This window comes from Plasmodium gaboni, chromosome 14 (genome assembly GCF_001602025.1).
Source record: "Plasmodium gaboni strain SY75 chromosome 14, whole genome shotgun sequence".
Taxonomy (NCBI): domain Eukaryota; phylum Apicomplexa; class Aconoidasida; order Haemosporida; family Plasmodiidae; genus Plasmodium; species Plasmodium gaboni.
Genome location: NC_031494.1, coordinates 198857 through 217576, shown reverse-complemented (window position 1 = coordinate 217576; position 18720 = coordinate 198857). Strand labels below are relative to the sequence as shown.

General features: G+C 18.6%; 6 protein-coding genes across 6 annotated transcripts in view; 2 read left to right on the top strand and 4 right to left on the bottom strand.

The window, feature by feature from the left end:
* PGSY75_1407800 (plasmepsin IV) lies at positions 1-1234 on the bottom strand (the record flags this gene model as incomplete). Its single annotated transcript, XM_018787784.1, has 1 exon — positions 1-1234. A coding segment is annotated over one exon (1234 nt), but the record flags the coding sequence as incomplete, so codon positions are not given.
* Positions 1235-3597: 2363 nt separating this feature from the next.
* On the bottom strand, positions 3598-5044 carry PGSY75_1407700 (hypothetical protein; the record flags this gene model as incomplete). Its single annotated transcript, XM_018787783.1, has 2 exons — positions 3598-3662; positions 3889-5044. The coding sequence occupies 2 exons, from the start codon at positions 5042-5044 to the stop codon at positions 3598-3600; spliced, it is 1221 nt and encodes a 406-aa protein (XP_018639155.1).
* A 2021-nt stretch (positions 5045-7065) lies between these two features.
* On the top strand, positions 7066-13110 carry PGSY75_1407600 (hypothetical protein; the record flags this gene model as incomplete). Its single annotated transcript, XM_018787782.1, has 1 exon — positions 7066-13110. The coding sequence occupies one exon, from the start codon at positions 7066-7068 to the stop codon at positions 13108-13110; it is 6045 nt and encodes a 2014-aa protein (XP_018639154.1).
* Positions 13111-13158: 48 nt separating this feature from the next.
* On the bottom strand, positions 13159-14169 carry PGSY75_1407500 (putative tRNA m2G10 methyltransferase subunit; the record flags this gene model as incomplete). The annotated part of the gene is made up of 5 exons (XM_018787781.1): positions 13159-13193; positions 13366-13429; positions 13519-13605; positions 13807-13966; positions 14138-14169. 5 exons carry the CDS (start codon positions 14167-14169, stop codon positions 13159-13161), a joined length of 378 nt encoding a protein of 125 aa, XP_018639153.1.
* A 1157-nt stretch (positions 14170-15326) lies between these two features.
* PGSY75_1407400 (hypothetical protein) lies at positions 15327-15911 on the top strand (the record flags this gene model as incomplete). The annotated part of the gene is made up of 1 exon (XM_018787780.1): positions 15327-15911. One exon carries the CDS (start codon positions 15327-15329, stop codon positions 15909-15911), a length of 585 nt encoding a protein of 194 aa, XP_018639152.1.
* A 906-nt stretch (positions 15912-16817) lies between these two features.
* PGSY75_1407300 (putative pre-mRNA-splicing factor 38B) overlaps positions 16818-18720 on the bottom strand; it is a gene marked incomplete at both ends in the record, with an annotated part of 2698 nt that continues 795 nt past the window's right edge. Inside the window, 4 exons of the mRNA XM_018787779.1 lie at positions 16818-17784; positions 17907-18048; positions 18215-18344; positions 18575-18661. Coding sequence (XP_018639151.1) covers positions 16818-17784; positions 17907-18048; positions 18215-18344; positions 18575-18661 — 1326 coding nt within the window. The remainder of the gene's footprint in view (positions 17785-17906; positions 18049-18214; positions 18345-18574; positions 18662-18720) is intronic.

Sequence of the window (18720 nt, the reverse complement as noted above, 5' to 3'; positions counted from 1 at the left end):
GTAATATGTAGAGCATACATAAAGCTGGATCAATATCTGATAATGGGTCCATATAAAATTCAGGTTCTAATGTATATTTATTATTTTTTGAATGAAATTCAAGTGTTGGCAAATCATCATTATCACAAGTAGTTACATATAATGGTAAGAAGGGTACTTTAATAACATTCATATCTTTAAAAAAATTATTAAGAAATTTGGTTGGTGCAGTTATTGTGCTTGTACCACTATCAATAACAGCATTTGATTTCTGCATAACATATTTTCCAAAGTGTATATCTAAATCTATTTGCCAATATAAGTCATGATTTAATTTTTCATATGTTAATGGTCCTTCATAAAAATCATTTTCAATACCACCTATAGTTAAATAACCAACATGCTTATCATGAACAGGTAAATAAAATGTAAATAAAGCATTGTCGATTTTGTTTTGTTTCTTTAATTCAACAACAACAGGATCAATTGCACCAATAGCTAAATTTTTCCATCCTAAACCTAAGATACCATCAAATTCAGAACCACTATATATAGGTTCTAAATCATCTGCATCTGTAACTTCAATAAATTTATATGGAAGTGATAAATCTCCAAGGCTTAATACATCTTTACTAAAGTATCCTCTAACAGTTCCAGAACCGTAAGATATCTCTACTTTGGTTCCATCTTTTTCATATGATTTAGATGCAGATGCATCATATAGATGTTTAGTACTACATCCAATAGAATCACAATTTACACTTGGAACCCACAAATTAGCTGAACCAGTATCGAATATAAACATAAATGGTTGTTTATTAGCTCCAATTTGACCTTCACCATAAAACATTAAATTAGCTACATCATCTAATTCAATACTATCATTTTCGCTTCCTAAGTATCCTTTTTGTGTATAACCTGATTTAAAGAATTTGAAACTCTCTTTTACATATGTACCTAATTTATTTTTCAATACAGAGCTTAAAACCTTATCATGTGGTCTATCTATTTTAAATCCTACAGTTGTGTGTTTTGTGTTTTTAATAACTTGATACAACTTACGATGAGAATAAAAATTTCCAATCAAAAAAAAGAAAAACACACCAGTAATAAGGACAAACAATATTAAATATAAAAACTGAAGTTTTTTCTGGATTTTCAAGTTCTTCAAATTACCTAATTTCAATCGATCAAATGCTGAAGCATTTTTAATCAGTGTATTTGAAAATTCTTCTTCTTTAACGGTAAGAGCCATTTGTAATTTTAAATGTTTTTTTTTTTTTTTTTTTTTTTTTTTTTTGGAGATTTATAAATGAAATAAAAAATGGTAATATAAAAATTTATTAAATATATTAATATATATATTAAATATATTTGGATTAATAAAAAAAAAAAATATATGTGGCTATATAAAATTTATATTAATATAAATAAAATATAAAATAAAATTTTTGCATATTAATTATAATATATATATATATATTATTGTTTTTTTCTTTTTATTTTATTTTATTATTTTATTTTTCTTTTTGTATATAATATGTGAAATAAGCATAAAATATGTACATTTATATATACTCTATATATAAATAGATGCTATATATTCTTTAAATATATATATAATAAAAACTTTTACTTTATATGTATATCTTAAAATATATATATATATATATTATAAAAAGAAATGAAAAAAATACTACATATATATATTTACTGATAATGTAATATGTATATGTTCTATTATTATCATAATCCTTTTTATATATCTTAACTTTAATATATATATATATATATACAGATGTAAAGAAAAAAAAAAAAAAGAAAAATAAAAACTTATAAATAAAATACTAATATAAAATGAATATGTTTATAGTATATATTTTTCCGGTATTTTTATCAATTTTGAAGAATAACGGATAAAAAAAATAAATTAAATTATAAAAAAATAATAAAATATAAATATATATATAATATTATTTTGGAACTTAAAAAAAAAAAATATATAATATTGTCAAAAGAAAATAAATAATATTTAAGTAAAAATATATGAAATACTAAATTTTGTACACTTAAAAGAAAATTTAGTAAAAAAAAAAAAATTTAATTATATTAGAGCTATAATAATATTGTATATTCATTGTTAGAAAAAAAAAAAAAAAAGAATAGTTTTTTTTTTTTTTTTTTTTTTTTTTTTTATTATTAAAAGAAAAAATATTATAATATATTTATATAAAAATATTGTTGCTATTTTAAATTTTATATCATTATATATAAATATAAAATATTTATTTTATTATAAATAATTTATTATAAATTTAATACGTAATATATTATAAAATATATTTATTAATATATTAATTTATATATCAACAATATTTTATATAATAATAATAAAAGTAGCATATAATTTTTTTTTCTTTATATAATATATATATATATATATACATATATATATTATATTATATATACATAAAAAATTATATAAATATTTAAATAATATATGTTATATTATAAATATAAACTTTATAGATGTACTTAAAATTTTCAAAATAATATTTTACAAATATGCTTCTTTTTTCTTTCTTTTTTTTTGAGGTATATATTATATATATATATTTTTGAATCTTTTATTTTATAAAATGGCAATATATTATTATATATAAATTTATAATTACTTACTTAAATTTTAAGAAGAAGAAAATTATTTTATGTATAATATGTTTACGGGTAGATAATCTATATATTCTTTAATATGCGCTTAATAGATGTTTCAATTAAAAATTCATGCAATAAGAAAAATAAAAAAAACAATTCTTAAAATGAAAGAAAAGTCATGTCAGAAAAAGAGAGAAAAATAATTAAGTTATTTTTCATAATTTGTAGTTAATTTTTAAAGATGAAATACGTATTTTTTTATGTAAGATTTTTATTTTTCTATGTTGAAAGAAAAAAAATAAAAATATATAAAAAATAAAAAATATAAAATTTTAATTATATAAAAATAAATATATTTCAATGTTAAAAATACGGAAATATTATATATTTTATTATTATTTATATATTAATTTTATATTATAATTTAATTATAATATTTTGTATTTTGTAGAATTTTTTGCTTATTTGTATTTATTAAATATAAAAATATAATTTTTCAGCGTAATATATAAATATATATAATATTTATTTTTGTAATAGGCTTACCAATCTATTATAGTTTATATATGTATTGTTTTTATTTAATCAAGAGCATTTTTTATTTTTGAAAATTTCTTATGTTGTTTAAAATAATGAAAAAAAAATTCCATTTCTTTTAATATATATATATATATTTAATAATATTAAACAAATATTAAAAAATTATTATTATTTAAAAGACCGCATAAATTTTTATTATCGAAAATATATATATATATATATATATCAGCATATATTAGTTCAATTATATAATATGAAAAAGCGTTTTAAAAGATAGCTATATGCATATGCTGTAGGTTCATAAAAAAAATAATTAAATATACAATATGAAAGAAAAAATAAAAAAATAACATTAGACAAAAAATATATCGTATATTATATATTTATACACTATTTTAATGAAAAAAAATAAGGGTTTTATATTTATACTTTCAACTGTTTAAATGCCTTACAATAGCGTATACCATAATCTGTAGAATAATAAATACCTAATAAAATAAAATAAATGAATAAATTAAAATATATACATAATTGAAATTATATATATATATATTAATCGTATTTTGCTTAATAGACAACAAATGATTCTTAAATTATTATATATATATATATATATATATATATTTATTTATTTATTATTTATTATATTTTTATATGTACAATATAATTTCAAATGTATTTACTATAATTCTTTTTGCTTTAAAAATTTCTAACCTTTCTCTGCATCAAATATACAAGCCAAATCTTGAGACATGATATGTTCAGATGAAGAGTTTCCTGATTTATTTAATGTTCTTTGATCTCTCGTTTCAATAAATGTCCATTTGCATATATGAGAAGAATTTTTTTTTTTTTTTTCCTTTTCTTCATTACTTATTTTAAAAGCTATTGGAATGTTTAAATGTGATATTGAAGCATTTTCTTTATTTAAACGAAGATCATATGAAAAATCATACTTTATTAATTGATCTTGCACGATTGTATATATCTCTATATCTGTAATGTTTGGCTTTCTTGCAGTAATAAGAAAATCTTTTTTATATTCCATTGAACATACTACAGGAGAGGAACTATGTAATTCAACAGAAATATGTATTTTGGGTGGTATGATTAATAACGCAATTATATTTTTTTTGAAATTACATAAGGGACCTCTTGATAATTCAACATATTTTGGAACAAACATAGTGCCCCATGTAAAAAAATGTATAAAATAATTATATTTCCCATTACTTATAGGAAGTTTTGGCAATTTCATAATATTAGATTCTTGATTTTGTTGATACTCTCCATATAATAGTGCTAAATTATTTATTGGATGACAGCAACAAAATCCTTCAGAGAAGTTAATACAATTTACCTTATACGAATCAGTATAACTCACCTGACTAATAACTAAACATTTATCAGGAATATACCTAAGAAATATATTGCTCTCATTTAAATGAAAGATTGTAGGTTTCCATGTTTTTGGTAATAATGGAAGACGTTGTTCAGAATTCCATGTTATAATATTTTTTGTAACAGGTATTTTTATTAATATTTTCTGTTCCCCCTCAATACATAAAATATATTCGCAATGTCTATAAACCTTAATATCATATTTGCCACTAATTGAAGCTTCTAGTTCGATTGGGGTCTTATTATTTTCCACGGGGCATAATGTAACAAGTCTATTATCATGAAATATTGTCTTTTTAAGATTTAATAATCTTTCTAAAGCTGTCCATGAGTTCCCATCAAAATAATATATTGGGGTAAATATTACTGCCTTTTTGGCCAATTCGTAATTTTGAGGATCTTCATATATTTCATTACTTTCAGCAGCTTGGAATGGTCTAACAGCTCCTGTTGAATATTCGTTTTCCATTTCTCTGACAAGTAATGCAATGTTTTTATAAATCAGAAAAGGTGGATATAAGTCTTAAAATATAAAAGTATATATATATATATATATATTTTTTAATATGAATGTAGTGATAATATGAATTTATGGGATGAAAAAGACCGAATTTAAAAATAAAAAAAAAAAAAAAAAAAAAAACACAAAAAAATACACATATAAATAAAAAAAATATATGTATGTATTTGTTTATTTATTTGTATATTAATTTGTATATATTTTTTATTTTATATTTTATTTCATTTTGTTTTTTATTTTAAAGAGATCAAATGTTAATATATATAAATATTTTATGAATTGTGGATACTTTACCTGAACATGTTAATAAATTTTGAATTTTTTTTTTTTTTTTTACAACATTACGATTATAGCTAGTAAAAAGCCAAATGGTTCAATATAATATTTTATATGACTTTTTTTTTTTTGTTTGTTTTTTTTTGTGATTTACATGCAGTTTATATTTGTAAAATATACATTTAACGATTTATTTTTAAAATTGATTCAAAAATATAGACAAAAAATTAATATATAACCAAGTATAATATATATAATTTTTTTTAAATGAAGCTATATATTCTCTTACTATAAAATAAATATAGGATAATTGGTCCTTATTGACGTTTTATTATAATTAATAATGATCAAAATATATATATATATATATATATAATATAAGACTGGTTGAAATTAAATCATTAAAAAATTGTTATATTATATCAATATAAGATATATTATCGATGCATGGGTATATTGTACCTTTATATATATGTAAATATATTTATATTGGTTGATTTGATTTTATTTTTTTTTAATTTTTTTTTTTTTTTTTTTGACTCATTTAAATGAACAACAAAGACGATTAAGTAAAAATGAAAAAAGAAAAGCCAGAAAAAAGGGAAAAATACAAAATATGAAAACGACAAAATTTATTACTGTCTATTATGTATGAAACATATTTTTTTTGTAATTATTATGAACATTAGTACTCTACATACTATATACACCAGGAATATTAAGAACAGATAATGTAAAATATATGTATATATATTTATAGGTCCAAATTTATTTCAAAAATATAATAAATTTTAATAATATATAAAAGTATACAAATTTATACCTTTTAATAATTAAAGATACTTGTTGAAAAATAAATTGTCTCGTTCTTATTTCCAAAGAATATTTTCCAAATGCATATTTAAAAAGAATGAACACAAATTTTGTTCTATTTTTATTTCTACATCACTTATCGTTTCTTTTTTAAAAAAGGTACATATATCATATAAGAATATAATAATATTGTGCTTCTTATGTGCACAGGTTTATTTTGTTTTTTTTTTTTTATATATGTTTTTGAATGAACAAACAAATATAATACCTTTATAGAAATATAGAATTTAATTAATTTTTTTGTTTTTAATAAGAATATTGCAAAAGTAATAATTAAATTTCTACATTTTTCAATATATGTTGTCATATTTAAATTATAATAAATATAAAAAATTATTTTAATTGAATAAATAAAGAAATCTTAAATAAACTACAACATAGAACATTTATGTATTTTTTTCTATGATATAAATATATTATAATAACCAAAATATTATATATATATATATATATATATATGTATTATACAACTGTTATATATTTTTTAGAATAGAGCTATTATTTGTAATTTATAATGTGTATTAAAAAAAAAATATAATTCTTTCATATATTATTATAAACAAAACAAAATATTTATGCTATATATATGTTTTTCATATTGTTATTGTCTTTTACATATTTCAATTGACATATGTTATTTTTTCTAAAATTAATTTAATGCCATCATTTTTCTTGGAGTCATAAAAAGTATTTGTCCTTATCAGCATTTATTTATATATATATATATATATTTTTCATATAAAATTCTTGTTATAGTTCTTCACTGTTCAAAAAAAAAAAAAAATAAATAAATAAATAGAGTCATTAATAAAAAAACAAAAATGAAAGAATATTCATATGAAAACAATTTTACTAAAGACAAAAATGATATAAGAAATATTTGCAAAGAAAAGGATAGAATGATTATTTTACATAATATATTAAAAGATTGTGTTATAGCTAAGGTAAAAAATAGTTATGGAGATGATGAAAAATATTTTATAAATTTGAAAGATTATCCTGAAAAAAAGGAAGATATTAAGAATAAAAATTATTATTTATATAAAATATCAAATGATAATTTGAAAACATGCAGCAATTATTTTGATCCTATGAATCAGAAAATCCTGAAACCAATTTTGGAAGATTCTAATAATAATATTATAGAGAAAAAAGGTTCTACTCCAACTTGTGATGAAGAAGATTATAAAATGGATCATATATGTTATAATAGTACCAATGAAAGTGAAGGAAAAAATAATGATATAATCAATTATAAGGAAAGATCTAATAATATTTTATCAAATGAACATGTACATATAAAAAAAAGTGTTAATGTGTTACATAATAATATTATAAAAAGACTTATGGATGACACAAGAAATGATAACAACAACAACAATAATAATAATAAAATAGATAGTAATAAATATATTGAAAAATATAATGAAAGCAAATTTTCAAAAAGGAAAGGAATATATAATGAAGAAAAAAATAAAAATAAAAAAAGTAACACAAAAAAACAAATGAGAAAAAGCAATTTATCATTTGTTACAAAAGAATCTTCATCTAGATCAAAATATTGCAATAATATAAATAATATAAATAATAGTAATAAAAAAAAAATTATAAATTCAAAAGGAATATTTAATGGAAAAGAGAAAACTGAAAATAAAACAGTATCAACAAAAGGATCAAAAAAGTATATGTCAACATATTTTTTTAAAACCAATCATAAGAATGGTACTAATCTGAGAAAGAGAAATCACTCTATTAATTCCCAAAAAATATATAGAAATAATCAAATAAATGAAAATACAAATGTTGAATTTTTATTAAATACTAAAGCTGTAAAGCCAGAAAATACAGATAAAAATTGTAACGTTTTGTCGAACGAACTTTTTTTTAGTGGGAATATATTGCAAGTTAAAAAACCAAAAAGAAAAAAAATTGATATAAAAAATAGAAATAACAACAACAAAGAAGTGGAAAGAAATATATCTAATGGTACTAACAAAATAATGAATCCTTATAAGATGGTTAAAAATAAAAAGGATTTGAAAAAAAAAGAAAATTATAAAAATAATAAATATAACAAAAATTATAAAAATAATAAGAATAACGAAAAATACGAAAATAATTTCATCTCAAAAGGACAAAGGAATATATCAACAAATAGAAATAAAATAAATAAGCAATGTTTTAATAAAACTTGTAAAGAGGAACATAGCATAAATACCGATAGTTCTTATGAAATTTCTATACAGGGAGAAGTAAATTTAAATTTTGATTTAAGTGATAAGGAAGATACACAAATGAACAGTAATAATAATATGATATTTATGTGTAATGATAATTATATGAAAAAGAAAAATATAAATGATAGTAATGATATAAATAATATTCACAGTAAGGAAGAAAAAAAAAAACAACAAAATTTTCTTTCTTATAATGGTTATAGTAATTCTCCAAGTAATATGATTAAACATAGAAAAGAAACAGAGGAGAAGAAATTTGATCATATATATCAAGATGGAAAATACATGAAATCTTCTAGCTCATTTCAAGTGAAGCATTTATATAAAAATATAAATGATATTTTTGATGTTAACATTAAAAATAAGAAAAAATATATTCATATTGAAAAATGTGATAATATTATAAACAATCTTTGTCCAAAAGATTCAGATGAACACATTAAGATTTATATGAAGAATGTAAAGGAAAAAAAAAATAAACAAAATGGTAGTGAACCAATTGAGGGTATAAATAATAAACCATTAAACGTTTGTAGAACAACAAATAATGAGATCAATATTTTTGATAAAAGTATGATAAATGAAAAAAAGGAAAAAAAAAAAAAATTTCATGAATATGATATAGAAAATAATGATTTAAATAATGAAATGTATAAAGTTGATGGTAATACAGAATATAAAAAACATATTAGTTTATTGGAAAAAAGTAAGATAAAACATAATAATTTAAGGATTAATAAAAATACAGATAAAGGGAATAATAATAATAATAATAATAATAATAATAAATATATATCTGAAAATGTTATAAACAATGAGTATAACACAACAAAGGATATATATTATAAAAATATATATAAAATTAATAATGTAAAATTCAAAAAAGAGCATAATAATAATAATAATAATATTTGGAGGATAAGGTTCAAAGGTGATGCATATAATGAAACTTATGATAATATATATCATCACAAAAAATGTTATGATTTAGTATTGGACCAACTAATGAAAGTTACAAGAAAGAAAAGAAGCAAGAAACACAATCATGAATATAATAATAAAATCTATAATAAACAAAAGGATGTATTAATTCATAATAATAATAATAATAATAATAACCGTTTTGATATAAATAAGATTAAAGAAAGGGAAGAAAAAAAAAATCATAAATCATCTATTACATGTGATAATGAAAATATTATCATTAATCATAAAACTAGTGCCATGGATAAAAATAGAAACCATCAAATTTATCAAGCCAGAAACCTATTAGACGTTACAAAATATGAATCCAAACTTATCGATATTGAAGAAAAAATGAGAAAATTAAAAGAATTGTTAAAAAAAGAAGATATAGAAAATGAACAATTGAAAAGTTTTTTAATTTTACAAGATGAGGAAATTAATGCTCTTAAGGAAGAATTAAAAATATTATCAGAACAAAATAATAAAAAAAAAATTATAAAAAATAAAAAGGATAAAAATCATGAAAATACAGTATTTTATAAAAATCTAATAAAATCCAAGACATCAAAAATTATGGAAATAATTTTAAAAAATGTAAAAGAAAAAAAAGAACAAAAGAAAAAAACATGTAAAATTAAAGAGTTAGATAGAAACGATGATGAAATGATTAAAAGTGATACTAATCATATTGTCAAAAATGTAAATAGTCTATCGACTAGTTGTAATTCTGTTGTGCATTCATGTTATCCTTGTAACAAAAAATATATTGAAAATGAAAAAAATCAAAAAAATCAGAAAAATGAGAAAAATCAAAAAAAAGTGAATAATGAGAATGAGAATATTATTTTTAATGATGTGCTTCCAAATATTAAAAATACCCCAATACATAATAACAACAATTTTTCATATATCTGTTGTAATAAAAGAAAAAGGAATTCATTGAATAGTTCAACACCTTTTATAATAAAAGAAAAGAATGATGAAAATGTTCAACATAAATTAAAAACTTTGTCTTGTCCAATGTATAGAAATGAATGGAAAATAAACCAAAATGATGAAATGAAAAAAAAGTATCAAACTAATGAGATAAAAAATGGACAAATTCAGAATTACGTTACAAATAAATATCCTATAAAAAATGATAATACAAAAATAAATCTATTAAAACATAATAATAGAGAATATAAAAAGGAAGGAATTACTTGTGTTGATTTTAACAAATGTGAGGAGGAAAATAAAAATCATATAAAAACATTAAATGAAACAAGTTATATACAAACTATGAATAAAATAGAAAATCAATTTAAAAACGAAACAAACTGTAATAATATAGAAAATATTATAAATAAATATAATATAGAATCAAATAAAAATGATGCATATCATAATTTGAATCTTTTTCATAATACTATTTTCAGGAAAAAGAATAATAATAAAAACAATAACGTCAAAATATGTAATGAAAAAATAAATCCACACATTGTACATATTAATTATATAACTAATGAAAAAATTGGTTACATGAACAAGTCAGCTAAAAATAAATATTTCTTAAGAAAGGTAAAAGAAGAAAAGATAAATAATGAAAAAAAGGAAAATATTTTTTCAAAATTTTTTTCTTATATAAAAAATAAAAGTATATGTAATGAAAAAAAAGCTGATAGTAAGAATTTAAGAAGATATAATTCATATATTAATTTAAGAACAAAAAATCATATTTATAAATCTACAGATAATAAGAGATCACAATCATATATTAATTTATTTAAAAACTGTACTACACAAAATTGTTCTAAGAATTATACTGATTATGTATTATCTGAAAATAATTTAAATTTAAATTTAAATGATACATATCATATTAATGATAAAGATAACAACGAAATAAATAAGGATTCATCGATTTTTTGTCCTCTTAATAAAATACAAGAAAAGAATATTATTTCTAATAACCATTTGAATATAACACAAAATGTTAATCATCCAGAACAATTATATTTAAAGGGGAAAATGTTACCAAAATATAAAATAAATAATGAATATAATATAAAAAAGAAAAGAAAAAATTTTGTTTGTAAAAAGGTTATAAAAAAAGGAATAATAAAATGTAATCATATATATAATTTTAAAATTAATAATGATATAACGAAGAAGATGAATTTATATTCTCAGAATGTAAAAGAAAAATGCTCTTTAATTAAAAAGAAAATTCCAAAAAATAATGAAATTATAAATACGCTTGATGTATTAAATGATGAAAATAAAAAAAAAGGAGAATTAAATAAAGATAATATGAAACATATGGACATGCTAAATATTAGTGCAAAAAGAAAAAAAAATGAAAAGTTAAATATGGATAAGTTATATAATAAAGATGAATTAATAAGAAATATTAATTCTGAGCAAATAAATTTTAACAAATATGAAAAAATAGAGGAAAATGATAAATCATTAAAAGAGCGTAAGGATGATGATGAAATCAACATAACGACCATCGATGAGGAAAATATAGAAAATGACCTTGAAAAGGGAATAAAACATAAAGAGGTTAATACGATAATAAATAATAATAAATATATATTTGATATATCAAATATGTCAAATATGTCAAATATATCAAATATGTCAAATATGTCAAATATGTCAAATATGTCAAATATGTCAAATATATCAAGTATGTCAAATGTGTCAAATATATCAAGTATGTCAGATGATATAATATCTTCAAAACAAAAGACGCGTCATATTAATAGTAACAATAATAATAAGAAGAAGACAATATACTTACACAATTCTTCAAATAATAGTACAAAGAAAAATATCACCTCGATTAAACCAGGTATTAAAAAAATGTATGCACCACTTGAAGATTCCATATGTTCAAATGTTAACAAGAAATATTTATGGATAAACGACAACGAAGAAAAAAATAGGAAAAATCAAGATAATGATAAAAAAAAGAAAAAATGTCTTTATGATCACAATGATGATAATTCACTAGAAAATTCAAGTAAAATAAATATTAATGATCTTCTTAAGAATCAAGAAATTCAAGGGAAATTTAATTTGCACTTGATAAATGCAAATACAGAATTGAATGATTCTTCAGAAAATGTAATTAAAAAAATTGTCTTAAATTGTAAATGTAAAAAATTAAAAGATGAAAAGAAAAAAAATAAAGGTATGAAAAATTTAAATAATGACAATAAAAATATAAATGATATGAAACATGTAGAAATAATTAAAAACAAAGTATCTTATTTGGACAATGAAAAAAAAAAAAAAATTAATAATAATATAATACATGAAAACAATATTAGTGATAATATTAATTATTATTTATTTAAAAATGATAAAATTAAAAAAAAAAAAAATATATATAAACATGATCAAAATATTCCAAAAGAATATATGAGCAATATAAAGGATGGTTCTTGTAAAAAATATATTAATCATATGGAAAAACAAAATATAAATTATGATTTTCAGCTATCAAGTTCTGATATTTATTCTAATAAAAAAGATTGTCACCTGTATGAAAATAATATCCATATTGAAGATACTCATATAAATCATGAACCTAAAATTCACTTCCTTGATAATGAAGAGTCCACAATAATTGTGGAATATCCAAATGTTAATTATTATATTAAATGCCCTTGAAATATTAAATGCATATCCATTTATTATTTATTATTTATTATTTTTTTTTTATTTTTCGTTTCCTGTTAACATGTTAGGAATTCCTAATATTAAAAGGGGAAAAATATATATATATTATTATATATCTGAATAAATATTATTATATTAATATATATCTTTATATGTATACACATATAAAAACATTAATTTAAGTTTATATAAAAATTCATTTATTAGCGTTGCATAAACATATGACGTAAAAAAAAATATATTTACCATCTTTTATTGGAAAAGAAATGTTACATTTGGGGCATATCAAAGACCCTTCCATTATATGAACCTATATAAATACAAATGACATGATATTATTTTTTATATACACATCAAAATATATAATATATAAATATATATATTTTTTTAATTAAATACCTTAAAAAGGGCATGATGAATGGAATTTAAAAATTCTTCATCTTCCAGATGATCACTAGAATAGCTAGCTTGTAAATTTATACCAAACTAAAAATAAAACATACATAAATATATATATATATATATATATATATATATATATATATATATATATGCATATAACATTTTGTTGTTGTATACATAAAAAATTAAGCATATTACCATTCATAAATACGTAAAATTATTATTATAAATGTATTTATATTTATGAAGAAAAAAAATTTATATATTCATATTACGAAGAAATACCTGTTTAGCTGTGTTATATAAAACATCGTAATCAACTTTTGATAATACATTTTTTACAAATTCTACATTTATATCTTGATCTAATATTTTTATATTTTCTTCAGAATCCATATCTAATTTTATTGTTAGCGGATAACCTCCTGTGCACTGTGTTTCATTGCTATTAAAATTAATAAATATATATATATAAACATTTTTTAAATAAAATAATTATCTGTATATATAATTGAATTTTAGAAATAGCACATACGTATATACATATAATATATACACATATATATATATATATATATTGTATTATTTATAAATTGTCTTTTGTATTTGAACAAACCATTTTAAAAAATTATGTGTTAAAAGTCTCATTATTAATTATATTTATATAAATATGAGATAACAAAAAAATTAATAATATATATATATATATATATATATATATTATAGAAGTGTCTAAAAGAAGTAATATTATTTTAATTATATAAACCACAAAACAGTAAGGTATTTTTTTTTCATAATTTTTATATATTTTTATTTAATTAAATATATATATTTTTTTTTACATTTATTTATTATACTGCATATAATTATAATAAAGAAGAAAAAGCTTATATATAGAAACAAAATTGTTTAAAGTTTCTATAATAACAAAATAACAACGCCTATATATATATATATATATATATATATATAATTAATATAATTATATTAACTTGGAAATAATATAGAATAAAAAAAATAAAAAAAAAAAGAATTAAAAAATATGCTTATATATTTATCTAAATATAATTGTTTTATTCCTTTTTTTTTTTTTTTTTTAATACACAAATAAAATGAAACGTAAAATACATGGATTTAATTAAAAAGAATAAAATAAATTAAAACATTATATTTTTCTTAATATGATTAAATACTTGTTAATTTAAAAGCCTGTAAAAAAAAAAAAAAAAAAAAAAAAAAAAATCCTTATATATATAAAATATTATACATTATAATTTTCTTGGATATACATATTTATATATATATAAAATACGTATGTATATATATATATATATATATATATATATATATATATATAAATTTGTGTTTATATATAAATATGCGTAAACCCACAATATGATAAATAAATAATCCATTATATTATTTTTATTTTTTTTTATATAACATATATAATATAGTTATATTTTTATTTTCATAATTTATTATATTTAATATTGTATAACATAATATTATAAATATATAATGATATTATATTTATATTATAAACATTTACTGAATATACAATTTTATATTTTTATCCATTAACATTTAAGTATATGATGTATATATGTATTTTGTAAGAATCAACATAATTAAAAAAAAGAAAAAATATTTATAATTATATAATAATATACTCATTATAATATGATGATATTAAGTGCTTCTTGGAATATTATATATATAAGTTAAAGTGAAGAAAGATATAATCATATATTATATATATATATATATATATTTTATTTTTTATTTTTTCCTTTGTATGTAAAATGAAAAGATATTTTCTTCATAATGATAAATGTTGTAACAGAAAAAAAGCAAAAATAGAATGTGAATTTAATAACGAATTAAAAAAAGAATGCTTGACACCAAATATTTACGATTATCAATCGAATATAAAAAATGTGGAAGATGAAAAAGACGACATAAGTGTTGGTGGATTCAATTTATTTAACTTAGAAGAAAATGGGAAAAGAAGAAAAATTAACATTTTAAATATTTTTGATAATAATATAAAGAAAAAAAATGAAACAGATATAAAATATATCAACCATCAGAATAATAATAATCATTTTGTTGGAAATAAAAATGACGAAAAAGTTTCTCAATATAATGATTATGATACACGTAATGAAAATTTTAACTATTATATGAATGAACATATTCATCATAAAAATATTTATAAAAGTAAAGATAAATTTGATAATGATAATTTTTCTTATGATAAAATGGAATATGTAGGGAAAGAAAAATGGACAAGTATAAAAAATAAATATTATATAAAAATTAATAACTTACTCAAGGATATGCATATGATTAAACTGGCAAGAAATAATGATAAAATGAAAATGTAACATTAACAAGTCTTAAAAAGTGAACAACTTTAGATATTTTGAGAACAATAAATTAGGGTGAATCTACAAAAAAAAAAAAATTTTTTTTTTTTTTTCTAGGCATGTCCTACGAATATAAATATAAAAAAAAATATATAAATGTAAATATATATATATATATATATATATTAATAAACATAATTTTTATTATTTTCTTTATTTTTTTCAAAAAATTGTAATAATTAAGATGTTCTCTTTAAAATGCTATTATCAAAGAAGAGAGTGTCTTATAATAAAATTTTATATTTGATAATAATTCGTTATACATTTATTTTGTTTTATTTTTATTTATTTTTTTGTTATATATATATATATATATATATATTATTCTTATTTAAAATAATTTACTTTTTATTTTATTTTATTTTATTTTATTTTTTTGTACACATTATCTATATTTTATATATATATGTCTATATGACCATAATATATATTTGAAAAATTAAATAATATTTAATAAAATGATATATATTAAATACCTCACAATATATATATATTAATTTATGATTTTCTAATTAGAAAGAATATTATTTAAAATTTTATGTTTCTTCTTATAAACGTTTGTAAAATAATTTTATTATAATATACACTGGTATATGTTATAACTAACTCATATAAATTTAACTAATCACATAAAGATATAAATAATATATATATATAAATATGTATATGTATTTATTTATATATATTTATAATAAAAAATGTTATTATACTAAAAAAAAATATATATATATCAGAGAATGATATAATTGTTTATTGTATGAAAAATATATAAATAAATAAATGTATTTATATATATATATATATATATATATATATATTTATTTATTTATTTATTTATATGTGTAATATTATATTATTTACATATCAACCTAATGTCATAATATCCATTTCTTCTAAGTTTGAATTATTCATTTTAAGTTCATCATTTTTATCATCTTTATTATATTTTTTCATTAATTCTTTAAGTTTCAAATTTTCTGACGTATTATTTTCATTATTTGTTTTATCTGTATGCACCACTTGTACCACTACCCTATTATCAATTCTTCTAGGAGATCGTGATCTTGATCTTCTTCTTATAGGTATGTTATCTACTTTTAAAGAAAGAGACGATTTATAAGATGTTGGTCTACGAGCATAATCTTTTCCTGTTGCCAAAGCTTTTTGACTTTCCAATTTTTTGAATCTACTAATTAATTCATCTTCTGTTTTCTCATATTTGTCTCTTCTATATCTTGTACTTCTCGATGAAGATCTAGAAACAGATTCATTTCTTTTTTTTTTACTTCTATATGACTCATGTTCTTCTGATGGTCTATTATTATATTTATCTAATGATCTATCACGATGGTTATTATGTGATTTATAATGTGAAGAATGTTTACTACTATGTTTTCTTCTTTTACTTCTACTATGACTACGACTTGAATATTTATCAATACTATAATCTTTTTCATGACTTGAATTTCTCTTATGACTACGATTATGACTTCTTCGTCTTGTTCTACTACTACTTCTACTTTCATATCGGTGTCTCCTTTTCCTTTTTCTTCTACTACTACTTCTACTATGTCTTGATCTTCTTCTACTATTGCTTCTACTGCTACTATTTCTTCTTCGTCTTCTTCTTTTCCTTTCACTTATACTAGTACTTCTATCTCTGCTTCTGTGCTTTTGTATATCTCTTTCTTTATGTTTATCTTTCCCTTCTAATTTTACGTATCCGATATTAACTAGCTTTTCGTTTCCATCAATTTCTCTTAGGCGTACAAAAAATTTATCCTTGCCGTGATTTACGACACCTCCTATTTCTCCTTTTTCCCATTCCCCGCTAAAAAATAATAAAATAAAAAAAAAAAAAAAAAATATATAAATATGTGCACATATATATATATATATATATATATATTTATTTATTTATTTATTTATTTATTTATTTTTGTATAATTTTACTTTATATAAGCTAAAACGGGCTCCCCCTTTAAAAATTTTGCAATATTTTCTTTATTCTTTTTTAATCGCCTCCTATGGTCATCTATAATCATTAAACGTGCTCCGTATACATTCTTAATTTTTATAGGTAATCTTGGCAAAACTAAAAAACAATAAAATGAAAAAAATAATAAAAAATTAGGTAAAAGGATTCATATTTTATGTAATTATATTTTTATATGATACTATAAAATTATAACAACAAAATATCCACACAAATATATATGTACCTATAATTATATATATTTATATTATCATAATGAATATACCTGTATTAAAATATTTGTCATCTGATAATAAACTTTGTACATACTCTCCTATTGTTACTTTCCTTCTTTTGTCAGCTGAAATAGAAAATTCATCTTCTTCCAACAGATATGGTTCAAACCACATCCATAGCTAAAATTCAAAAAAAAAAAAAAAAAAAAAAAATTAAATTAAAAAAAAAAAAAAAAAAAAAAAAAAAAAAAATAAAAAAAAAAAAAAAAAAAAAAAAAATTAAATTCAAAAAAAAAAAAAGGTACATAATGTTTTATATATATGTACATGAATTTGTGTACATATTTATTTGCATATATATGTGCATTTGTTATATATAAATTTTTCATTTTTTTTTTTTTCTTTTTTACATTGGATGGGGAATGGACATATCTCAAATACAAAAATCCACAGGCCCTTATATAACAAGAGTCTTTATTTTCAATTAAACTTTTTAGCTGAAAAAATATAATAAAATATAAATATATAAATAAATATATGTATATATATATATATA